General features: G+C 30.0%; 1 protein-coding gene across 2 annotated transcripts in view; it reads right to left on the reverse strand.

Moving 5' to 3' along the window:
* Window positions 1–19,857, reverse strand: part of LOC108751738 — a 30,551-nt gene extending 10,694 nt beyond the window's left edge. For both annotated transcript variants that reach the window (XM_018492116.1, XM_018492115.1), the window contains exon 1: window positions 19,261–19,857. In XM_018492116.1, coding sequence (XP_018347618.1) covers window positions 19,261–19,383 — 123 coding nt within the window. In that variant the 5' untranslated portion in view covers window positions 19,384–19,857. The remainder of the gene's footprint in view (window positions 1–19,260) is intronic.
* Between the last annotated feature and the right edge of the window lie 7,780 nt (window positions 19,858–27,637).

Consider the following 27,637-nt stretch of genomic DNA (forward strand, 5'->3'; position numbering starts at 1 on the left):
AATGTAGTAAAAAATGTATTAAAATACTATTTAAAAAATCTTTATAGAAAATAATTATATTTTGTAATTAATTATATTATAATTATGTGCATATAATTTATATGAGAAACAATAGATTTAATTTTAGGCCGACATTTCTTTCGAGAAGAGTCTAGATCTTATTATACTACTTATATAATTATAATTCCACAAAATTGACAATATTAGTAGAGAATGTAATTAATTCTCAAATTTTAAATAATAATTAATTATTTGTAAAGAGAGAAAGAGTTCGTAATTATGAAGAATGTTCGAATTAGCTAGCTTAACGCTTTAACATAATATATATATTTTATTTTATATTATATTAAAAAATATATATGCCTAATATGCAAAATGTTTTAAATTTACTTTAACAACAGTTAACACGTTTTCAAAGAGTCATGAATTAATAATTTTTTACAATTGTAGCTTGAGCTGTAACAAACTAAAAACATCCAGGTTTTACTTTTCTCCAATTATATTGCGTATCTTTAATTCCTGCTTATTGATTCCATTATCACCGCTTTTACTATTGCGATAGTATCGTACAATAGTATCGTACAATACTGCGTACGGCGCGCTCTCAAATTCATTGTTGCTTTTATTGTGCGCGCGAGAAAGATGCGAATAATTAACGTGGCCGTAATTAAGAGGGGTATTGTTCGATCTTCCTTTCTCCTGGGTGCCTTCTGGCCGTCGTCAGGCCCGCTGTGAGACAAGTCTTCTCGCGTCCTCTCGTAGAAAGTACGACCTACTGCAGTTTCCATTTCGCACACATAACGACTTACATATCATGTTCGAGTGGAGATCGACGTTGTGTACTGGTTCTTTATATAACAACACAGCCCTGCGGCTAATATCCGCGTTTTGCATGATTACGCGTCTTCTCGCATGCGGTTCACAGCTGTCGCATTTTTACAAGACGCGTTTCACAATATTATTATTCAATGGGGAAACCGTTGAAATTTTTTTTTTCTATAACTTTACTAGACAGTATTTGAATGTTATACTTCCTGCATTTTACGGTGAAACCGTCGCCCAATGTTTAAAACAGATTGTGGTCTTTCTTAGAAATTTTTATTATTATAAAATGTATGAATGAGATTTAGAATAGACACTGATTAAAACAGCAATTTAAATAATGAAAAGTGAGATGATGCAAACGACACGTTCGCCAGGAATTTCAATGTATGTCAACAATGTTCCGCTTCGTGTTCCAGGTCAATTACATGTATTCGATTTCATTGACATTGACATTAAGGAATCCGTTTAATAATCGTCCACTGTAATTACGTCGTAATTCTTCACGTCAATATTAAATAACAAATTTGCATTGTGATTGTTTTTATTAAATAAATAAATAATTTACTTAATTTCTATATAATTTTTTCTCAAAATTTTTTCTATTGTCAGATAAGATGTTAATCTAAGATATGTGAAAGTTTAATGAAATTGCGAATGTATAATATTTTGACAAAAAATTAAAATCAGAATAATATTTTACATATTAATTTGTATCAAAACTTTTTTATTAATATGGTTTTTAATCAATCATGTCTAGTAATATGCTAAATAGTTTTTGTTGGATTGACAAGTGCAAGGTGATTGATACTGGTTTTTCAATATCATAGTCATACTAGTTTATAATGTCACGTAGCGTGACAAAATAATTTTACATAGACGCATGCAAGGAACAGTCTCTAAAATTACTTGCAACTACATTTCATGAATTACATCTTTCTCACACATCTAGCTAATCTCAAATTTTTAATCGACGGTCGCAAATTGATCGATTAAGAGCAATTAGGAATTGCATATTTCTCTCTCACAGCAGACACTGTGACACTTTGTTAAGTGTCACGAGTTGCGATGTAACGATAACGCGTGTGTTTCAAACTTTCTACTTTAGCACGTCCGAGTGGAAATAATAAATTCCATATGTTTTGTAAGCAGCTATACTTAAAAAGTAGCAACCTTCGAGCTGATCATTCGTTCGCTAAGCGATCGGATTAAGTTGCGTGTCGATGAGTTACACAGATTCCTACGCATAATTACACTTTCTGTAACAGTTGCAGGCAGCTTGAAATGCGGCAATATCCTGAAGCAAGCGTTAATAAGATCAAACCGGATGTTTGAATGTCATAAGAGATGCATAAATGATAAAAATAATATTAAGATTGTGAAAACATAATATAAAATATTATTAAAAAAAATAAAAATGAAAATGAAAAGATATGGTTTGGCAGCGATAAAACGTTACAAGTGTTTAAGATTGATAAAGATTTATAAATATTATATAGATTTATAATAAAAGTCAATTAAAAAAAAATATCTAATCAATTTGATGTGAATTTATCTTGCTTTTTACTTTATGAATTTTCAATTTTATTTATAATTTTTAATCAAATTCTAATGGGTTGTCATACTTTAACGAGAACTGCAAATGTATTTCGCGGAAAACGCGCACATTCCAAACTGCGGTGCAAAGAACTTTTTAAAGCCTTTTCTGGAATTGGAGCTCCGTCATAGCCGCGAAAATGAGTTATCTGGCAATTTGCGCGATTGCCTCGAGAAATGGTCTGCTTCTGTCAGAAGATAATTGAGGCCTAGAAAGCGACGGAGTTCAGAGAAACTTTGGAGCACTGTAGCAGGAATGACGGGGCTGTCCTGTTCGACGATTCATCACGCGTATTCAGATTTTGTGGAAATTCGGCTTGGATCAAACTGGAAATCGTGTCAAGTTTGCAATTTCTATGAGTAAAACCTTGATATAAAAGAAAGGTGTAAATGCTAAAGATAAAAAATATTTAGGATATTCGTAAAAAAAATCTTTTGCAGAGACAAACTTGAGGATTAGACATAAATGTAGATATAATTGTTATACATATTGTATAATATCTGTTACATAAAAATAAAAATAAAAATTTTAAGGATAATTTTAAGGATAATTATAGGACATAATTTTTTTCTTTCACGTCTTCAAATGTGATTAACGTTTCTTTAAACTCCTACATTTCAAAGATGCTCGAGCATCTCGAAAACAGGTCGTTGCTAAGAGTCTTTCACGAAGGGGACGAATGCAATCGCTGTAATGCCTCACAGTCCATAGTTAATCACTCTGTTACGTACACACACACACTGACTATTAGCAAATATATAAAAAAATGTGAAGTGGAGCGAACAGTCAGGCACGTGAATAAATGCCTTTCAATATACTCTACCTACGCGTGGATAAATAAATGTTAGAGAACCGCGAAAACGAGTTTTGATAGGTATGAAATAATCATTATCACGCTTATCAAAAAATATTATCGCTGGAATTATAACAATTTCCGCGTCCGATAAGAGATAGAGCTCTGACCAGTGCGGTTCGTGAAAGACAATCCTCTCACTTTGGTGCGGTAAGTCGACCGCAATTCGTGACCGGTCACTACTATCCGGCTCTCAAGAATCATTCGGTAAACAAAAAGGATAATTAATAAATTTGTACCAATATAAATCATGTGGGATAAATGCAAAATTTAGCTAAATTTTGCTAAAAGCTTTTTCCAGCTTCTCAGTTTTCAATGTCTAATTAGATTACGTCAAAGTAGTAATTACTCAATTAGATAAAAACGTTGCAGTTACTCAATTAAATAAAAATTTGCTACAGCTGTGCTCACTTGCAATTACTAAAATTTCTCTTTCGTCGCAGTAAAACAAAAAGAAATTCTTAATATAAGGTATAAAATAATTCCTAGCCTTGCCATTAAACCTGTTCACTTTTCTATAATGTATAATCGACTGCAGAAGAAATTGACTACAGGAGATGGAGGGGGGGGGGAGGGGAGGAAAGTAAAATAAGTCATTACAAACATATAACGCCACAGAATCCTCTTACTTGCTATACTGAGGCGATTATCGTTTCTCCTAACGGTCCAAAGATCAAGGAATAGATCGAGGACGTTTATAATGCCCAGAAGGAGCTAAGAAACCGCACACTTGAGTTAAACGGTCTCCCTTTTTTTTTTCTCTTCCGCTTGTGGGAAACTCGCGGCTGGACCGCGCTTGGCTTTTACGACGATCGTGCGCCGCTTAATTGCGCGAGTAGACACGGATTGTGTATAGCCAGACACGGCGTGAGATCATACGTGCATTTCTAACTTATATGCCATATCTGGCGTATCTCTAGATGCAAATGTACGTCCCGTTCTCACTCGTTAAAGTATATGAAGATCAATCGAGATGGTTCGACTAAAAATTATAAATAAAATCAAAAATTTGGCAATTAAGAAGGAAAGATAAGATTTAACTAAACTAATTCAAATTTGCTTTTGAAATTAAATTTTATTCAAATCTTCAAATATTTATAACTGTTTCTTGCTGTTCGACAGATTATACTTTTTTAATTTTTTTACGAATTTTATAACTGTTCTTATGTAAAATTTTCAATCTTAATTTAATTTGTAATAATACAGGGGAAAACGATTTTGTCACAATATCTAAAAATTTAGATACAAATCTGAAAATAATTTTGTTGAACTATCAAAATAATTATGTAAGACTCTAAGCTGATTATCAAAACATAAAATTGTTTGCAACATTATCATTACGCTTGCATTTCCTACATAATTATTTTCGATTCAACATAAAATGGATAAAAAATATTCCTACAGAGAACAAGATCTAAGTTCCACACAAATATTATCTCATCGTGTTCTGTAAAGTTGTTCAAGCGCGCGCGTGCACAAATTTAGCGAAAATCAGGACATTAGATCTTATTGCACTACTCTTATTTTATACTCATGATTGCATAATTTGTTGGCATGCACGATAAAACGTGTGCATTCACTGACGTGCAGTGCCGCATACTTGGCTTGTGCAACAAGTGTTCCTTCACTTTTTCAGCCGAAAGAAAATGTTTCCTCATAAAGAGGATCCTTTCGGCGATCACGTTAATAGCAGACAAGTTTTCGTAATATCTTCGACTAATAAAAATATCACACATTATATAACTGAAATTATATTTAGCATTTACAAGACTAATTATAATTGATATACATTATCGAACAAAGTTTTCTCTCATATTGCTGACTTACATTAATTGAGTGAGAATGGTTGTCGGAAACTAACGTACTTTCCGACAAAGTAATGCAATGTTTCGCGCCAATAGAACTATATTTATTTTATAATATCCCAAGATAAACTCCCAGAATGACTTTTAGCCAATAAACTGCATCACTTTATCCAGTTAAGAATCAATGATATCTACTTTCATATCCTGCTCCGGAAGGCGCTGCCTTTGAGCTAAGTGTTAGCTTTCCGCATGAAGCAAATCCAATTCCGCAGTAACATTCCTACTTTCATTTAAAATGTGTTTCACACGTCCTTTGTGAATACCCACGAGCAATGTATTGAATTATACCGTCAGACTGTGTTTGAAGAACTAACAATCAAGATGTGGCAACAATAAAGATAGAATTAGGTTTAATCAGATAAAATATATTTAAAATATACTTGAAATCTTTGTTTGTGTTTTTTCTAAAAATTTTGAAATATGTTCACAGCGTGACCTTATTTCCAATGCGGTTCAACTCACGTTCACAATGCTCGTGGGCGTTATTTTTTCTTGTTTATAACATTTAATCAACTACTATAACAATAAACTATATAAGATGAAATAATTTTTAAGCGTGAATTAGAGATGCCAATATCCTTGCGTAATTTTAATGGAATGTATTTAAAATGTTTTTCTTACAGCTTTATTAAAAAAAACAATAACAACTCGTTTTTATTTGGCATACATAATGAAAAAAATACTTTGTATTTGTGTTAAAATACGGCTCTTATTAAAATTTCTATGTTGACTTTTTAACATATCCAAGTATTAATTTAACATTACATATTAATTTTTATTTGAATATCTTGTGTTAAATAGATATTCAACGTTTTTAGTGTTAAAAAACACAATTTATAAATAAATTAACAAATAACATAAAATTTATGTATTTAAAATGTAAATTCTAATAATAAAATGTAAATGAATAAAATGTGTTAACTTAACATATTATAAATATTAATTTTACTAAAAAAAATATGCTGTTGTAATTTACTTGCAAATTGTGTCAGTTACATTTTTGTAATTGTTTATTACGTAATATATACTTGTGTTACTTTCTAACATGTTGATCTTACGTTAAATTAACATAAAAATTTAGCTAAACTGTTTAGGACACATAAAATGTATTAAGTTTAACACAATTTTCCAACTGTAAACACTCCAAGAAGATGGTATATTGCTGAAGATGACTCGAAACGTCCAAATTAAAGAAATTGAAGATTTACACACACAAATTTGCGCAATATTTACAGCGCTTCACTCTCATTACTTTTAATTTTTTGACATTTTCGAGAGTGTGTACAATTTTAAATTACTATTTAGGATTGTCTTACTTTTTTAACTCAAACAAGACTATTTACATTAAGATATAAACGCAACGATATTCCGATTATTTTATAGCATAACGTTAAGAAGTTTCTTCGCCATCCTACTCAGCTTAATCGGCAGATGAAAATTTCTCTCGTAACAACAAGCGGCGTGTCCTCTTACTCGAGGAGGATCGACAAGAGAAATTTCACCCCGGGGTCATTCGGAATTCACACTTTCCGTTTCACCGTTATTACCAGATGCCAACACGGTGCAATTTTTTATGCGGGGGAGAATGAATCGGAAGCGATTCCCAAGGTGGTATCGCGCACGAACGAGAAAAAAAGAAGAATTGAAATGGGGGAAATTGTCCGATTGAAACCAGAAACGTTTCGTCTGGAAAATTTTGCACGCGAGGAGCCACGCTTTCGAAACTTGTAGCCGACTTCCTGCGACTCTTTTATTACAGTTGGATCATTAAGTATGATTGAATGCACCTGCGATACATTTCCTATGTAATTAATAAGTTCTGTACGGTTAGCTTACTGAAGTAACACTGAAGTTACATTGTGAGTTATATCATTAAAAGTACGTTATTTTATTGATTAAAAAAAATCTTTAATTCAATTAAATATCTAGTTTTGTTCTTAACTTAATTAAACTAATGAATTTTTTTGGACATAGATTAGCTTCCTATTTTTTTCTGTATAAAAAATATTTTGCGATAGATAAAAATAACTCATAGAATTTCACTTTTTAAGTAAAAAGATATCGCAAAAATAGCACAAAATTGGAATTCAAGATATAAATATGATGTGTATAATAAATAGATTCTGTCACGCTATTAAATATACATGTATATCAATTAAATATATATGTATCGACACTATAACTGTCATTAAAACTGGTTTTTTTCTTTTGCGGAAGTTGTTTACCAGTAGCGATATACAGATTGTGCAGTAAAAGTGGGTAAAGAGAGAAAAAGACGAAACAAAAAAAAGTTTAACCTTCGCTTCGTGTCCACCGAAGAGAAATTGATTAATGGGATAACCAAGACGATGTATCGTCTTGTGTCTCCATTTACAGGAAGTCTGAAACATTCCAATTCCGCCTCTTATTCAAATTTCGAGAAAGTTCATCGATGGATGAAGGATCACAGTCATTTGGAACCAAAACCGTAACTTCATCAAACAGAGAAAACTTCCGATTGAATATTCTCGTAATTATCTTCGTCAATTTTCAACTCGGGTAAAAAGACAAGAGAAAGTACGATTAAGAACATAATAAAAAAGAGCATATATTGTTTCAAGACTGCTGAAAGAAATGTCGGAAAAAAAGATGCAAAATATTACAACTGAAACTCTTTTACATAAAAGAAAATGGTGTTGTATTAACAACATTAGTCAATGGTAGTTTAATTATAAAATAATGTTATGATTCAATGAAAATAATATTATAATTTAACAAAATATTATAATAAATAACATTTTGTTAAAACAAAAGCATGGCATATTTCTTTCATCAATACTGTTATTACGTTCAACAGAAAAAGTATAATACTTTACAACTGTTGCAAGATTCTTTAATATGCACTTTAAAACGGTAAAACATTTAGATCCAATAAGTGACTAAAAACAAAAATCATACGAAAGAACAATTTTACTGAAATATTTAAAATTTACATGCAAATTTAAAAATAATGTTGTTGGATCATCAAAATAATTATGTGTGAAACTCAAGCATAATGAGAAATACTGCAACTGATATTCTAGTAATTAGCTTAAGTGTCCTATATACATAATTATTTTGATAGTTCAACAAAATTATTTTCAGATCTGTATTTAGTTCAATTTTTAGATACTTTAGTCAAATCATTTTTTCCATGCAATCATATAAATAATCTCGCTTACAACGGTACTTTTTTCTGTTAAATGCAGCCAATAAATAAACAAGATTATTTTCAATTAAATTGCTGTTGATTATGATGTTAATTGAACATCCATTTATCGTGTCTTATTGCAAAATTGATCGATGAACACTTTTCGATACAGATATCGTGTTCTGTTACGCGGCGTGTTACTCGTCACGCTCTCTTCGATCGCTCATAATTTGTCTTAAGCAGTATTTGATCGTTTATTCCTGTTATTAACATTTGATCAATTATTAACGATCGGGCGATTTCATCGTGCCGGAGTCCGGAAAGTGAAACGATGCGGTAACAACTCTGATCTGAGTTCTCTCTCGCGATATCGAAACGAGCGAGATTCCTCGAGGAGAATTCCTCACCGGAGAAAAGGCAAGAAATTAATTGCGCCAAAATGATGGTCTACGATAGAAGAACATTCTTTGCAGCCGCATTTTTCTCGTAAACTCCATGATAAACTGTTGCGATAAAATTAATTACAACTGCAAGATGGATTTCTCGATGTAGGCGAGCGTTCAGACGACTGCTTTTACAAAGGAAACGCTCGATAATTTCGATTGTACAATGTAATAGATATTTCCGAAAGCGTATACCGTCCACAACATTACCGTAAATGATTGTTTTTTTTGCAGCAATTTAATTCTGAAGAAGTAACCGAGTGAACGTTTGCGTAAGATCGTGGAGATGATGGGCTCGCGTGTAAGATTCGTCCGGTGCGACGTGTCGAAATATTATAGTGGACTGTTCTCGCGGCGGGATATTTCATTAAATAGCATTTGCGCAAAATAAAATGGATCGCTCGTTGGCCAATTGACTCCGGATAATTTGCCCGTATCGTTACGATTACTTTGAGATTACATTGCGCGAAAATTAGTCTTAGTGAAGTGAGCGATTCGTGGAGATTAGAGACACATCTGTGTGTTTGCAGTTAATTATCTGCAATTATAGACCCGATTACTCGATTGCACTATTTAATCGAGTTGAGAGCGGTACAGTTGTACGATTACATCAATTACGAAGTACACCGAAGCCTAATTGTTTTCTTATAACTAGTTAATGTTTTAAAAATTTGTGAAATTTTCGCGTACGTTTTATCGATAAAAAAAACCGCGTGATATTAAACGTAAATCTTGTCAACTTGGAAACTTTCTTCTCAGAGCAATCTGAAATCTTATTTAATTAGACTTCTTTCCTACTTTAGATGTTGTATTATAGCTTCACTTTTACCGAGATAACATTAAACAATGTAGACAAAAAATAACGAAAAAAACATTTTTGTAGAAATCATGTACTGATGAACTAGTTGATTAAAAGACGTGACAGTCTTCTGTTATTGTCTAAGGCTGTTTATAAATTATAAAATTGGACTGTATAAGCAAAAATTCATCCTAATGAATATTTTATTGCCAATAATGTCAAGTAGTGGGATTTCTTTTAATTCTTAATTTTTTAAAATCTTTTCGGAATAAAACTTTTTTATAAATGTAGAATTTTATCTATAACATTAGTGAAAAAATTGTATTCCAAAAATCTTTCATCTGTTTATTTTAATAAATATTATAAGATTTTTTTTTAATATTAGTGGGAAGTTTCTTTTTTTAATATGAAATTTATCATATTAAATGTTTTATTATAATTTTTAATTTTCTCAAATTTTATGAAGGCTTTATCAATTTAAAATCCAGAAGAAATCGCGAGATTTGAAGTCTCGACAATAATTAAATAAATTAAATTATTAACTATGTAAGAAAATATCTATAATATTCAATTCAAATTTCTAATATGTTGCATAATGTTCATTTTATTAATATTTCAATAATTAAATTTTTCTTTACTATCACTTCATGTACATATAGTGCGATTTCTTCTGAACGAAGATTTTAAACCCATAAAGCTTTGTAAAATTTAAGAACTTAAAATTTAATAAAATACGATAAATTCTACATTGAAAAAAAGGAACTTGGATCTCTGTAATATTTGTAAAACTTATAATATTACGTTAAACAAATGCAAGAGTTCCCATAGAAATCGATTCTATACGTTCATAAAGGAGGAGGAGTTTCATTAATATTACTTTTTTTCAATGTAGAATTTATCGTATTTTATTAAATTTTAAGTTCTTAAATTTTACAAAGCTTTATGGGTTAAAAATCTTCGTTCAGAAGAAATCGCGCTATACATGAAGTGATAGTAAAGAAAAATTTAATTATTGAAATATTAATAAAAAAAATAAACATTATGCAACATATTAGAAATTTGTAATCTGATTTAATTAAATTCTTTTGCATACAATTTCGTTTATCATATCTATAAACATCTTGACACAGCCTTTTATACTTTACGATCTCGTCATTATTTCGTTTAATCATATCGTTAATTGCCTTCATAATATTCGATGCTTAGATATTTCTTACACATATACACCTACGGAAAATTAAAGGCCAACCTTTCTTCCGCATTTACGTTATCGAGATCTCATCATGCGATCTGGACAATAGTTTAATTGGACAACAATAGCGCACTGCGGTTTAGTTGATATAATCGATGATTATTCCACGATGCGCGCGTTCATGTGTTGTGTATAATTAATTTCATTAGAATGAATAATACGCTTTCACGACGAGATAGTCGCTGATACCAATTTCCTTCCGATACACGCTTCACAGTTCGTTCCACTCTGCGCAGAACATTCACGAGATTCCGGATTAATCCTGGATTGCATAATTTCCTCGCCCGAGAAATTATTTATACCTATCCCATGTAGCTTTCCTACAAAGTAACGAAATTGTTGTCACACGTATCCGCTCCCGCTATTCGCAGAGGTAGATTTCTGGAGAAAGTAAGAGAGCACGTAGCATCCTTCACCTTCACCCATTGTCCTGTATATTTATCTCGATCTCACCTCGTATCGCTTGGTAAGATTCATAGCGCGAACATCCGATATTTCCCCATCGTATCAATCTATTTGCAAACGAGTTAATGTTCCGCGACACGAAAATGAATTATTATTATAATTAAATATTGAAGAAAGAGAAATGAAGAATATTTTATGAGGATTATCTAGAAAGTAAGTTCCGACAGCCTATTAAAAAAAAAACAAGTATACTTACAGAAAATTTTTATTGCTTTTTAAAGCACACACCTTACATTATTTTTCACAATTCTTGCCGTTGTTAATGCATTTATTATAGCGAGGCGTTGTATCCCTTCGTCATAGAAAGTTGCTGTCTGTGAGGCGAATCACGTGGTAACTTCTTCGACCTTGTCATCGTGGAATCGCCGACAAGAGAGGATTTCAAATGGTGAAACAGATGATAATTACTATATGTGTAAGGTACGGGCTGTAAGAGGGATGATCGAATTGTTCCCATTTGAAAGTCGTGAAGAAATGTTGCGTTGCGGCAGCAGAGTGTGGGCGGACATTGTTATGAATCAACAGCGGGAAAACATGCTACGTCGCTTATTCCGGATCGCACGACGCAATTTCTTAAGCGTTTCGCAATAATAGATATCTGCGTTAATTGTCGAACCTCGAGGTTCACAATGAATGCAAGAAGTCCACAAGTAAAACCCTTTTTCTGTCCCAAAACACTATAATATTTTTCGAGTGGAAAACGTCTACTTGAATTTTTTCTTTACTGTCTCCTCTCCATGGACTGTTTCAAGGGTTGCGTGCGACATTCATATGCATGAAACGTCCCCAGTGATAATACGACTCAAGAAGTCGTCGCTTTGTTCTTCGTATCGTGTCAAAAAGGTCAACGCACTGTTCTGCTGTTTCATTTTGTATTCTGCCGTAAGCATCTTTGGCATCCAGCATGCACATTATATACATATATTTTCTATTCTGATAGTTCAGTTTCTCAGACATAATTTCGTGAAGAAGTGAACGTGAAATGTCTGGAAAATGCAGAGAAAGAGACGTAATGGTGAATCGTCTATTCTCTCTAATTTTCTCTTCAACTGCATGCATCAAATCGTCGTTAACCGGAGACAGTCGTCCGCTCCGTTCATCGTCGTGCACATTTCCGCGTCCTTTCATTGAAAAGTCGCATCCATCCTACCATTGAATCATTCATCGCATGTTCTCCATATATTTCACAAATTTGACGGTGAATTTTAGCAGCATTAATGTTCCTTGTATTTAAGAAACGGACTACAGATCGTATTTCACAAGCGGCAGGTCTCGCAATTTGTTTAAATATTATGAACACACACTACAATGCTTATGCACTGAATAAGTAATTGAAATTCGCGATTCTTTACCAATGAATCAATAAACTCGGCATGCATGCGTACTGATCGTAATCACGATAGCTGCAGCGGCAAAAATATTCGTACAGGAGAAATTTTTATAAAAATAGCCTTATTTGTAAAAAATAAACATTAATTAGTAATTTATTAACAATGAATACATTCTAATTTAACATAAACAAAAGAGTTTCGTGAAAATAAGCTTATTCATAATCTTAGAAGCTAAATTTCTCAACTATAATACCTGTCGTGCATCCATAATATATACGGAAAAAACGATTTTGCTGATCTAAAAATTTAACTAGATACAGTAAAAATCTTGAACATGAGCAAGATTATAAGAAGTTTTGACATTATAGCATTCTAGTTTGAGCATTCTATAATTATTTTGATGATCCAACAAAATTATTTTCTTGAATGATGTACGTTGGGTACAATGCATAAACACGTCTCGTAAAGATAGGAACTTTCTAATATGCGAACAACAAGGAAATGTTCATCTTTAACAAAGAAGATACATCCTTAACTGACTATAGATAGATTTGATATTTAAAACAGCGCGATGCAGTCAACAAAATTATTTTCAGATACATATCTACCTAAATTTTTAAATGTTTTAACAAAACCATTCTTTCCGTCCAATTTTTCGCTTATTATTAAAATAATACATTTTAATTATTTTTTTCGATAACATAATTTTGGGAAATATATAATCTGTTTCATTCTTTGTTAATAAATTACTAATTAACTTCTACAAGTTCACTTTCTAAAAATAAGATTTTTTAAAAGATATCTCTTTCGTATAAATTTTTTTATTCATTGTATACACAATTTCCCAAAGTTGTAATGTTTTAAAATAATACTTAAGTAGATAACGTACTTTTTGCTCATACAGTATCTCAGGAATATTTTAAGAAAAGCGCGTCTTTTTCACAATACGTATTGTATAAATAAAAAAAATTCTTTATTCTCTGAATTTAATCTAGATACGCTCTAAATAAATGATTCCTTATCAGGAGAAAAAATATAAGAAGAGCATTACGCAGCAGCCAGCACAGTTTGCAACGACAAAGGAAAATTGCTTTAGCAAGCGTACCAGATCACACGTCTGCGACTTAAAGACGATTTCTAACGCGTGCCAGAAAATCATTATGACACGACGATACGTATGCCCGCATTTGTATCTGTAATTACGGGCGCGTAAAATTGTATTTTAATTTTACCCCTTAATTTGGCTCAATATTTATCTCGTGAAATGGTCGGTGTGATGTTGCGTTACGTTCATGCAAAGGATTATGAGCAAATCGAAGTGGAACGGTGAAAACTGTACGCCTCTTATGTAAATTGCGGAAAAGTCACGTAGAACGTTAACGCTCTTTACTGATTACCGTTAACTAGTTACACGGAATATATGTCTAATAAGCGACATATTTTATATGATTGCATAAAAAAGATTATTTTTGTAGGTATCACTTTACAATATATCTACAAATACTTTGATTTTAGAAATATCTTTAGATCTAGAGATGTCCTTTTCTTTAATTATAAGGTATCTGAACTAAAAACTTACAAAATTTATATTATTTAAAAAAATTTCTATTTATAGAAATATTGAAATTTATTGAAAATAAAATCTTTACTTTACTCACTCACAAAAGCATATTTTCTACATAAAGAATATTTGTAAATAAACAAAAAGAGTTTGTTTAGACTTCAAACATTTTTTAAACATAGAGTCTTATTGCATGCATATAAATATAATAAGAATCATATAAAAAATAAATTAAATACTAAAAAAATAATAACAAAGAAAGCAAATATTATCTTTCTAGATTAATTTTAAAACAATTATTAATAAAAAGGAAATTTATTAAAACTTATCCTACTCTTAAACATTACAACTACCTTTAATTAGATCTATAAGTAATCTTTTAATTATTAAAAATTTCTAGCAATTTCAATGAAATTTTAGTTTCTTAAAAATTAACAGTATTGAAAATTGTTCTCTGGAGTAAGCCTGACATAACAAAAAAAACAATTGCCATAACAATAATCATATAAATAATCCTTATTTAATAAGAATTTATAGTTTCTAAAGAAATGTACTTATTTAAAAAAATCGATTCACTTGTTATTTTTTCATAGCTAGAAGAAGTTGAATATTGCAATATATTATAAAATAATATATTATAAAAAATGTACTTAGTATGAACACTGCAACAAATTGTGTGTATAAAAATGACTCATACACACATTTTGTCACAAATTTTCGTTGCATTAAACAAATGTGTTGCTGCTGATTCTAATTCCCTTTTAATCTCTTTCTATTTTTAATGACATAGGAACGTGAGACTTTTGAACATGTATTTTAAAGACATAAAACATATTGTTAAATAATAAAGTTTAAAAGTGGGCCTTATTTAATGCTGGGCTTTAAGCGAGATTTAAAATTCTCATTTTCTTTCTTTGAAGCCAAGAGAGAGGGAGAGATAGAGAGAGTTTTAAATCCCGCAAGTCGAAGTAACGTTGGTGCAATCGGGTTTTAGATACTTTATCTTTTTATAGAAAGATATAAGATTATTTTTTATATATGAGTAATATATAATAAATAATAAAATAAATCATTTTATCATCTGTTATTTATATAATAATAGGTTATTTTAATATTTTTAAACTTCAACAATGATAGTGAAAACGAGTATAAATGTGTTGCAAAATATTACGCGAGAATAATTATTATGCTACTCATACAAAATCCACCATTGTTCTGAATATCAAATGTAAATATCTAATTAGTTATATCTTCTCTGATAAAGATGAATATTCCCTCGTTATTCGCATATTAGAAAGTTCCTGTTTTTACACAACGTGTTTATGCATTGTACCCAGTACACGTCGTTCAAGAAGCTTCCGGAAGAAGAGACGCTTGAACCGGAAGCCACTTCAATTGGATGTCCCTCGTATTTCCTTTTACACGCGCACGAGATACTTTTCATACTGTACATGGAAACTTGAATGTTTTCTCAGTGGCCTGAGTGAAAGGTCCCGCAATCGAATACGTTCCACACCGTTTGGATCCATACGTATCTACTCCCCCCGATGTATCCTCAATTAACAACAACTACTTTTCAAGAGTACGCTTTTTTCCATTTAGATTACATTATATAATATGAAGAGAGAATATTTATAAAATATTGTTTATTTTTTATTAATATATAAAACTATCAAATGATTACCTATATAAAGAAATTATTTATTCTTTTTTAAAGAAAAAGAATAAATAACTTTTTATTTATAGAGAAACTGAAAATTTAGGATTAATCTAAGATCTTTCTTTCAAGAAAGACAATAGTCTTTATTTATAAATTTGATATGATGACAATATTATTGTTTATGAGAATTGGCACTTTTTTAATATTATAATCTTCGTTTTTAAGTTATGAATTTTTCATTAGTATAGGACTTCATAAATTTTGTATAAATTCTTGATTCATGCAGGGAATCGATTCCAGAGAGAAACTTAGCAATTAGAATATGCTGAGGATATGCGGAATGGATAACATGGTCAGATGTAAAACACGTAGAGCGGAAGTGTGAAAGAAGATATGAAAAAGAGAAAGAAGATAAAGAGAGAGGGGGGGGGGGGGAAGAGTCACTCTGTTAGTGGGTGAGCACTCGTGCGGTTCTACTTTCGTGCAGCCTCTGTTGTTTTACGATCTTGCGCTTCAGAATTTTTTTGTCGTAATTACTGAATGAATCTAAGAGAAAGATAGAAGAATATTCAAATTGTGACATACGGACAGTTATCTTTCTCTTTCTGTGAAAGCATGCATTAAACAGAAGTAGGTTAAATAAAATACTACGATGATATACAGAAAATTTGATGACAATATTTCACAATCATTAGTCACTGAATTGCAAATTTTACAAAATAGCTATGATATTTATCATGCGTTAATTAATTTCATATTTATCATGTGTTAATTTGTTTTTCCATATGTCGTAATTGATATCATCATATTAATTTGAATGTTTTGTTTATATTTTATAAGAATTATTATTTTCTGTACTTTTCATTCATTTCATATATTTATTAATTTATATTTATTAATATATAGTATCAAATTTAATTTTGAACAAATATTTCGTATTTTTCTAAAAGTGAAGATCTCTCTCTCTCTCTCTCTCTCTCTCTCTCTCTCTCTCTCTCTTTTACGTGGTTCTTTAAATATAGTAAACAAAATTTATTTATTAAATATATACATCAAATTAAAAAAATTTCTTTTCTATTAAAAAAATTAGAACATTTAATGTATATTAATTTGAAAGAAAAAGAAAATAATTAATTTTTTGCGCTAATTTTGCTTTAAGATAGGAGAGAGCATATATATATATAATATCACATTATCATAAAAATTAAGGTAAAAGTTTCATTTCCATAACGTAAATACTTGAATAGTAACCTGTGATATTGTTGAATTATCGTATCTATAAACCGATGCTGTGTATTAATTAAACAGATAAATTATATCGCTTTCTAGGCAATGCTTGCTTTCTGCGCCTTCTACTTCAATTAGAAACGTAGAGAAGAGTGTTTGATGAACATATGAGCGTGAGATGCGAATATAATATAGATTCCATATTTATCTTTATGAGAAGACGAATGGAGAGCGTAATTAACGCAAATGCGATTCTTTTTTTCTTCATTGCGCACAGTTACTATCTCACTAGTGAAATTTCATTGCGATCGTTGAAATAGATAGCCGGAGGATTCACGATGCAACGGGCACACTGGCAACGGCCTGATTACGTCAGGCGCAGCAATTTCATTTAAATCTGCATATTCGTCTGCACTCGAGTAATCTACATGCCCGAAGCGATACATTAAATCGAGTCTCTGGAGAAATTTCGAAACAAATCCAATCAAACGTCAAAGGATTCATTGCGGAAATGGGAATGAGATTGATAGTAAATCTCTGAAATCGTCTAAACACGAAGCTTCAATTTGAGTAAAAAACTTTTCCATTACTGTTAAATTCACGATTCAATTAAGTATTCAATCTTTTCTGATCAAGTATAAACAGATATGTTAATATCGAAGTTAAGTATGTTCCTGATTAATGTAATTGATCACTCAAACAATTATATTTCTAGAGAATAATTCATCTTGTTATATTAAAAACTTAATAACTACTCATCTTTATAATTTTATATTATTTTTTATTATACTTTTAATGTTACATTTAAATGTTTTATTATTTATAATAATTCAATCTTTCTTAATCACATAAATGGATGTGTAACAATTTTACGATTAATTAAAAATGTAAATATGTTCCTGATGACATACATATATAACTGATCATTTAAATAATCATATTTCTGAAGAATAATTTATCTTATTATTAAAAATGTAATATCAGTTTATCTTAATATTTTATATTATTCTTTTTATTATGTTTATAATGTTATTTATCTTTTAATGTTCATAATAATTTAAAGATTCTTTACGCACAACGTTCTTTTAACAGGAAAACCGACTTCATACAATAATACAACCTTATGACTTTTCCACGGACAAAATTTTCATGGCAATAAAATGTAAGAATAATGAAGCAATTACTTTCGCCACAGAGCGTTCTGCGGTTTGTACAATTCATTTAGATGTAAGTACTGTTTCAACGATAATTGCAAGCGCATTTAAATTTTTGTTCGCGCTTATAGGATTTTATCGCTATGGACTGCTGCGCTTTTAAAGTGAGTAAGGAAACTGATCTTATCACCGAGCGATTTTTGAGCCGAGATACGCAAATTAGTGTACTATAAGATGCCAAGAATAATTTCCATTCGAGAATGTTATTCAGTTGTTTTGTAACTAAAATGCAAAGAATTCCGTAAACATTTTTTTTTTCCGTACACAGAAAGAACGATTTTGCTGAAATATTTAAAAATTTAGCTAGATATATACAGATTCGAAAATAATTTTGTTGGATCATCAAAATAATTACGTAGAAATCTTGAGCAATGTTGCAAAAAATTTTGACGTTCTAATAATCAGTTCTAGTAATCAGTTTGAGCGTCCTACATAATTATTTTGATAGTCCAATAAAATTATTTTCAGATCTGTTTCTAGCTAAATTTTTAGATACTTTAATAAAACCATCTTTTCCATGTATAAACATTTTATTATTTTTGTTTCTAAAATTTAAGGAAAAGTTTATGATATAGATTAATGGCACATTATTATACCGATTGGAACAATAAAGTGGAATTGAATTAAGATTAAACGCGTGAAAAATCGCATTTACAATACCGCTTTTAGTCAAACATTAATTCATGATATTTGTGACAAATTTCGTGTCGTTATACTTCCATTACGCAAATATTTTGCCGGACGATCGAAGAAAGTTTTTTGACGTGAGAGAAAGTTGGAGTTAATTAAGCAAAATGAAAGTAATTCTGACGAAAATTGTCGCTCGATATTTTTACATATTTAAATAAAATGAGATTAGACAACGAAGAAATTTTTTAATTGAAAAATTTTGATCGGATCATTTGTGTATTTGGATCATGTGCGATAATATTAAATATATTTTCATAATTTAATATGTCCGTGTGATAGTGAAATATACAAGATGAATTATTCCTCACTCACCTGTTGAAGATGGGGCAAGTCAGCACCGTTTAAAATTGCAGGATCGGCCTCAGCTGCCACAAGGATGTCTCCCCGCAGTAACAATGCGGTCCATAGAAAGCACACGAAGTATCTCTGCTTCATCACGGAAGGATGGTCTCTGTTTCTGATTCTAAATCGATGTCCACACTATGATAAAACACCTGTTGTATTCTTCTATCAAATTTCACCACCGGTACATTAGAAAATCCTCTTCTTGCCTATATTAATTTACAGTTACTCTCTTGGCAGCTTTCTTAGCCGACGATCCTTATAAATAAAGATGAACTATGCCTTCCCCTTAAAAAAAATCTCTCTCGTGAGATCAGACACGAGATATCCCTATTGTTTTTGACATTTGTTCTTTGCTTCTTTGATCTTATCGGTATTCTGGCTTAATCACGCGGGCAAGCGTTTCTCGTGTCCAGGGGATATCAGGCATTGAATTCACAGTGGCGTCTTCCTATCTTTCTTCCTTCCTGTATCGAGGAAGAGACAAGATCAGGAAGTGGCTGAGCCGAGCTGTTGTGGGACCTAACGAGTTCGCACGTCGACGGGGACAAGTTCGGGACTGTTGGAGATCGGAAAACGTCCGAGAGTTTTACTTCTCTGCGATGCGGGAAGAGTTCTCGCGGTCCGTCAAGTGGGAGACAGCCACCAGGTAGGCTGGTGAACGTCAACAAAGAAGGAACTCACTTCTTCTCTTGGTATTTTCTTACGACGAGATAGGGTGAAGAACCGTATTATTGGCAACGTCCATGTCACCGTTAATTAAAATTTATATAAATGCTTTTTAATATTAAATATAAAAGTGATATATTATATTATTTTATTAAATTTGATTTGAATTTTTTGCTAGTTTATCGCTGTAATTAAAAATAAATTCATTAAAATTTAAATATCTTTTAGAATATAAAAGTTATATCTTACTTTATTAAATTTTGAAAGAATTTTTTATTTATTTAATTAAACTCATAACTACGAGAAAATAAAAAAGCTCCAATTATAAATCAAAATTATTAGAAAAAAACTTAAAATTAAATTTGTTTTTCTAACCACATGTTTATTTTTATTAACAGAATGAATAAAAAATAGCTATAAATAATCAAAATTTAAATAGCAGATCTAAACATTAAAACTCGTTTTTTCTTCTAATGTGTGATAAGTAAAAAAAAATAAAATAATAAAAAAATTATTAACTTTTATAATATAATCATGAATATCAGTAATATACATTCACTTTTTTGTGCTTTTCCTAGTATCAATAATATTACGGATATCAATCATTAAATGAATATAACGGTGGCATCTTAATGTGGCAACGAAATGTATATAATTTCTTCGTTTCTGTATCTGTTACCTATTACACTGTATCTACTTGTTTAGAATTTCTAGTATTCTTGAAGATTTACGATATTTTTTCTATATAATTTCCTTAACATATCTATACAGTATAGTTGTCAAATCTTATCTTGCAGCTTGTATTTTTTGTTTTAAAAGGAAAGAATAAAAAAGGGATTTTTTAATTTCTTTCGAGACTTCCAACACATCAGTAAAGCAAATGACTTATTCCTAAATCTACTTAGAATCCATTTTTTATTGACTCTCTGTTTTTAATTTTCCTGGATTTTTTTCGAAAAATTCCTTCAATAATCAAAATTTTTTTTTTTTTGGACGTATAGTATATTGTCTAAATTTAGTATAAATTTTCAAAAGTTTTCTCTCTCTCTCTCTCTCTCTCTCTCATTCTCAATAAACATACAAAGCATTTTTTTATTTTAAGTGAAACCATTAAATCTTGATCGAGGAAATATAAAGAAACCCCTTTCGTTTCTCTTCCTTATCGGGAATAAAAAATCGGAAAAGGAACGTTACGTGAGTGATTCTATTCATCCATTAGCTATTACTTAACGATGATCGAGATCGAACGGACGCTTGAATGGACATCGATCCATTCCATTTCCGTTCAAACATCGGTGTTCCAGAGAACGAGCAAATGCGCGACGTACCATTTTACTGTTGCCTTTTTCATATACTGCTTCCGATAACATGTCACTGTTTTCTTTGCAACTCAGCGACGCGCGGAAATGCTGCTCGTTAAGCCTTTGCACGCCCGTTTTCTTACATTATGCAATTTCTAATAAAATTATAATTATGTAAATCAACTTGCAAATTGTATCTACGTTTTCTATTTTATGTGTTCTTGTTACCAACTTATATTTCGTTGCAAATTTTTTGAAGTTTTTCTCGCAATTCTTCGCGTGAATATGCTATCGTGATGAACCAATTAACGTGAGAGGAATACCGATGACTCTTATTGGATCATAAGTATGGAGAATCTTACGAAAGCCCCTATCATTACAAGCAAAGAAAAAAATAAATCTTAGGATCACAGTTGGGGCACGGAGGCGTGTGAAGCAACCGAATCGTGCTCGAGAGCAACGAGAAGAAATCAGTTCGTGCAACAACTACGATGACTAATGATATATACACGTAATGCAACGACGTTATTAGAGAATCAAGACCATACAGTATGTATGATATTTGTTCAATCGATGTCGATGTTTCGTTATGGTCCAGTACTTTCTGATCGAGTATAAACTTTCGGGTTCGCCCCAGGCGACGAAAACTCGACCGTCCAGTGAATCTTCCTTTCTCCATTCTGGATTGTACGACTCACATGGCAAGACTCACATTTTTTATCAAGAACTCGTTTCAAAGAATTAAGGATTTACAATATGGGTTTACAATATGGCTGAAGTATCTAAAAATATATAATGTAATTTGTGATATTATTATAATTCTGTTAGGATTACGTTTCGAGATTGAAAATTAAATTTGGCGCGCAGAATTGATTATTCATATAAGTTCACACTGAATTAAATTTAATAATAAGTATTAAAGATTCTTAACTGTTTAAGGTTTTTAGTTTCTAATAGTTGCTAAAAATGTACGCTATGTACAAATCTAAAAATAATTTTGTTAAAACAAAATAATTATGTAGGATATCAAAATAATATGTAGGATATTAAAATAATTATATAGGATATTAAAATAATTATATAGGATATTCAAGCTGAAATTTTTTGCCTTATCATGCTTAAATTTCTTACATCATTTTAATGATTCAACAGGATTCTTTTCAGATCTACGTCTAGTTAAATTTTTAGATAATTTAATAAAATTCTTGCCGTACATCTGTTGTATATACATCTTTTAAATTAATTAAAATTTTGGGTAAACATTCCTAAAAACTATTAAAACGAAATATATTAATGAACGATGTGGATCTGATACATAATTAACTTTGGAATTATAACTTACAATTTTTAATTTTAAATTATAATTGACCCTGTACTTTAGTAAAAACTTTGCAATTTCAACGTGATACTTAGGGCGGTATTCATAGTTCGTTTTTAATTCAAGATCGTCTTAAATAGTATCTTACGATGCTAATGCAACTCTTTGATTAATTCATGACATTTTAAGATTGTACTTAAGGCGATCTTAAATATAAGATCCTATGAATATCGGTCTCTTAAATATCAATTTTTTGATAAATATTGATTTGATATTCAAAACGGACTCTTATAATTTCCGATAGCACATGAAAAAAAAATTCAGATCTAGTTAAATTTTTAAATATTTTTAACGAAATATTACAAAATTTTGCTAGATAGGAAAATAATTTTTTAAACTGTATTAAAATAATATCAAGACACTTAAAGAGGTTGTCAAAATTTTTGTCAAAACAGCGTTATGTTCGAGAGTCCCATAACTATTTTAATGGTTCAACAAAATTATTTTCAGATCTATATATCTACATAAATCTTTAAATACTTTAGCAAAACCATTCTTTCTATGCAGCATCATGAAAATAAAATATCCACACGCACATACAGTTATATTGTATTTAGTAATATATAGTTCCTATATACTATATAATAATATAATTACTAGATAAATATTTAATTCTTTCCTTACAGCTTTGAAAGGGGATATAGTTATTACATTTAGTATATATAATTATTATATTTTATATATAAGAATTAAAATACTTTATTATATATTATTATATATTATTCATTCTTTAAGATTAATATAATAATATAATATGTGCTGTTTATATAATTATTACAAAGAACTATTTAGTGTAAAAGACTGACATATTAATATATAGAGTCTTTTATAATTTGTATTCTAAGTATCGGGTGCTAAGTAATCGCGTGTAGTTTACAAACCGCATTATGAAATCTGGAAGTATAAATAATTAAATAGAGACAAGAATTTTCGCAAGATTGTTATCTGCGAGATCTCAGGCTCGTCTATTACTTGACCTCATACTTTATCATGCTACTTTGTAGACGCCAATTGCATATGCATATATATAACGCAATGTGCATATATATTATATTCCCATATTATTACATAAAATCACGCTAACGCACTCCATTCTGTTTATTATTTGTTTTTTGTGTTTTTTCAAAGCTATTTACAAGATACTCTTTAATCGCAGAGTATCTTATAATTATTGAATAATTTCAATTTTCTCGAGAAATAAGTTCTGTTCTCAGTATACATAGATATATATGTGCGTGCAAACTTTCTTTCTTCGCACGGCTATTACTTTCTTCGAGGTGCACAACATCCGCAAAATTAACTGCCCCTAAATCTCACGGATAAAATGAAGATGACGAAATTTTCACGAATCGCTGCACATTCTATAATATTAATGATAAAGAAGAATACATGGTAAAGTATATTACAAAGAAGAAAATTCTCCGTTATTCAAGTACTCTTTAAAGAAGTAAATGAAGCAATTACGCAAACGTTCTGGAGTTGCCACATGATTTTTCGATTAGTGATGAATTTAATATTGCGAAATAATAGCGTTATAACGCTTTTCAATCGGAGGATGTCAATTAAGACATTAAGACGGCTGCGTGTTACGTAAAACGACATAATCTTCGTAAGTTTATCACGAGCAAGACATCTGCTGTGTCGCCACATGAAAAGTATTATGTGAATGTACAAGTATCATGTATGGGAAAAAGAGGCTTTTCTCTTCGTATACACGTATGAATCCTCGTTAAAAAGCGTTTCACTTGAATGAAAGGGAGCGGAAGTGATCTTAATGAAACAAGAATTATGCGATTTCTTGTATAACAACCCAGCAAACGAGAATGGATTGAAATGGATTAAAATAGATTCAGATTTTCAGAAATACAGATTTATGAATGTTAAAATGAATCCTTTTTAATCCTGCATGCATTTTTATTCACTTATAGGAATTGCATAGAGCATATCTCTATGCCTTTCAAATCTAAAAATAATATTAGCATTTTCTGTGCATCGTGAATACTACTCAATCCAGAATTATAAATAGGAAGTACAGTTGTTTTAATTCCACTAAATTTAAAAATAATATCAGCCATTTCTGTGCAACATGAATACTGCTCAATTCAATATTCTGAATATGAAATGCAGTTTTTCAATCTAATTGAATAAAAAAACTTTTTATTTAAAAATGGACCATAAATGCTACTTAAATTATTCAAAATTATAAGTAGAAAATTTTTCGTTTTAATCCAACTAAGTTCAAAAAAGTTGTAATATAAAAATAATTGAGCTATGTTCTTTTGTTTCTTTTTGATTAGAAATAAAATGAATGATCAATGTGAACATTCGCAAACCAAGTCGAACACAGTCCGAATATTATGCTGATCACGGCGCACGACATCGGCCAAGCGAGATTAGATTATCCGACACTTATCCAATGTTGTCTCATAATAATATAAATTGTTTATATTTTATTATATCTGTTAAATAATGATATTTTTATTATATCTATACTATTTCGTGTACTAATTTAGCTGGTTGTAATTGAAATAGAGAATAACACATTTACCAATTGAAGAAGTATTGTAGCGAGTAACGTAGAAGATTCATAATCCATGAAAAATCTCAGATTCGAATTCCACTAAGGAGCGTTTTTAATACCAATTTGAAGTAGTTAATTTCAAGTATAATTATTATAAATAGGAATAAAATTTGTAACCCTTAAATATAAATGTTTTTTTTTTTAATATTAAAGTGTCAGCTCGAATCCAATCCATTTCAATCCATTTTCATGGATTTAAAGTATACATTAACAAAATTTTAATCCATTTTCGTTTACTGGGAAGATCTTCTAGTTACAAAATTGTAAAAGGATATTATAGATAAAAATACAATAAAAATCGTGTGTATAAAATAAAAAACTGAAACAACTTCGCGAAATAAATGAGTTTAATGATTGAATTTATGAAATTCAAATATATATATTTTGAAAGAATTATTGAAAGAAAAGTGTGTTAATCAAATTATATAAATAATTAAAATGTAAATATTATATCATATATCTTATAAAAAACGTTTTAAGTTTATAGAAAAATTTCTTTATAGATATAATCTTATAATTTAATAATTAATTTAACACATTATATGCTATTTATAAATGATTTTCAAACAAAATTATATATAATACTATATAAAACTAATATAATAATTATAATTATAATTAATAAGTATAATTTTATAATAATTATTTAAATATTGGAAAAATAAGAAATGACTTTTACTTACATCTTTGTTTCTATCTTTATGTCTCTCTGTAAAGATATCTATACTTTAATTAAATTTTAATATATACCAGAATTTACCAGATCTTGTCTCAACAACAATAAATGCTTTGTTGATAATATGAGATGAAAAAATATCATTATTATTTGACATTATTATCTATATTCTTAACTTTACAAAATAAAAATAATAATTTGTAATCCAAATTGCTAATCTCAAAACGCTGTATAATCCATAACATCTCGATTAGGTTTTACAGCCAAATATTATTTATTGATGTGTAATGCCCGCAATCAAACGTATTCATAGTATACTAACTATAAGAAAGAACAACAAAATAGTTCGACAATTATTTTCTGTTATTGAACCGCAACTGTACTACGCAATTAATATCCGTGACATTGCATAAAAGTGAGTGGTAATTTTCACCAATAGTAGAAAAAGTATTCGCCGTAATCGCAATACGGTCTGATGATGTGTTAGGCAGAGATTATGCGCACGCATATTTCGCTTCAAAGTCGGTTCAAATCATCTAATGGAACTATCAACGAAATCCCAATACAGTTTTCTTTCCTCAACTCTTTCCATGAGTCTTTTTATCATAATTCTTTAATGTCCGTATTGGCTGCAATGTTGTCAGCATCGTAAAATTCATGAGAAATCAACACTAAGGCATATTGAATTGTGATGTCAAAAGCGAGAAATGACAATTAAGTTAATTTTTGTTACATGTCGTTTAAAAATAAATACAATTTGGATAAAAAAAAACAAATATAATGGAATTGCTTTAAAACATATATAATATAATATATATATATATATAATGGACGAAAACTAAGTTTATTCCCCTCTGATAATTAGTAAATAATCATAAAAAATGACAAAAGGCCCGTGAAGTGCTTTTACTCAATGTACATACATGCGTAGCCTATTTTCATTTTCTCATGCTTTAATTTTATCACTTTTTATGATTATTTATTACTGACTGTCAGGTGAGATAAGGATAACCTTCGCGTCCATTTTAACAATTGTTTTAAAGCAATCCCATTATTTCGATTTATCCAAATTGTCTTTAGCTTCAAATAATACTTAACAAGAATTAACATTCATTTTTCGCTTATAACGTCACGATTTAATGAATGTAAAGAGTATTCAGGAGTGTGTTAAAGACAAATATATAAAGATAGAATATAAAATTATTATTTAAATTATTACATTAGTATTATTTAAATGCAAGGTTGAATAATGCTAAGTTAAAAAGTTAAAGTTAAAAGTTAAGTTAAAAAGTTAATTAATTTTAACTTCATTTAATTACATTTTAGACTCTTTAACTTTTTAACTTTATATAGTTACATTATATTTTATCGGTAATTATTAATTTTTAATTGAGTTTTTAAAAGTTAAGAGTTGGGTAGTTGGCCTCGGTAATCTAAAGGCTTAGGACGCTCGTACGGAATACAAGAGATCCGGATCCGACTCCTGATCGAGATAATATTTTTCGCAATAAATTTATTTAATTTTTCAGCACATTAACAGCTTTTTAATATAACATCGGATTGAATGTCAAAATTATTAAAATAGGCTTTTTAATTTGCGATATTATTGTATAGTTTAATTGCGTTTGTAAATCCGGAAAACCAATGCGGCGCACAATTCAAATGACTACAAATATGGTATATATATGCATGTACATACATATATGTATAGTATTATATTCACATTGAATTATTTAAAGTAT

This window comes from Trachymyrmex septentrionalis, unplaced genomic scaffold, assembly GCF_001594115.1.
Source record: "Trachymyrmex septentrionalis isolate Tsep2-gDNA-1 unplaced genomic scaffold, Tsep1.0 scaffold51, whole genome shotgun sequence".
NCBI classification, from domain to species: domain Eukaryota; kingdom Metazoa; phylum Arthropoda; class Insecta; order Hymenoptera; family Formicidae; genus Trachymyrmex; species Trachymyrmex septentrionalis.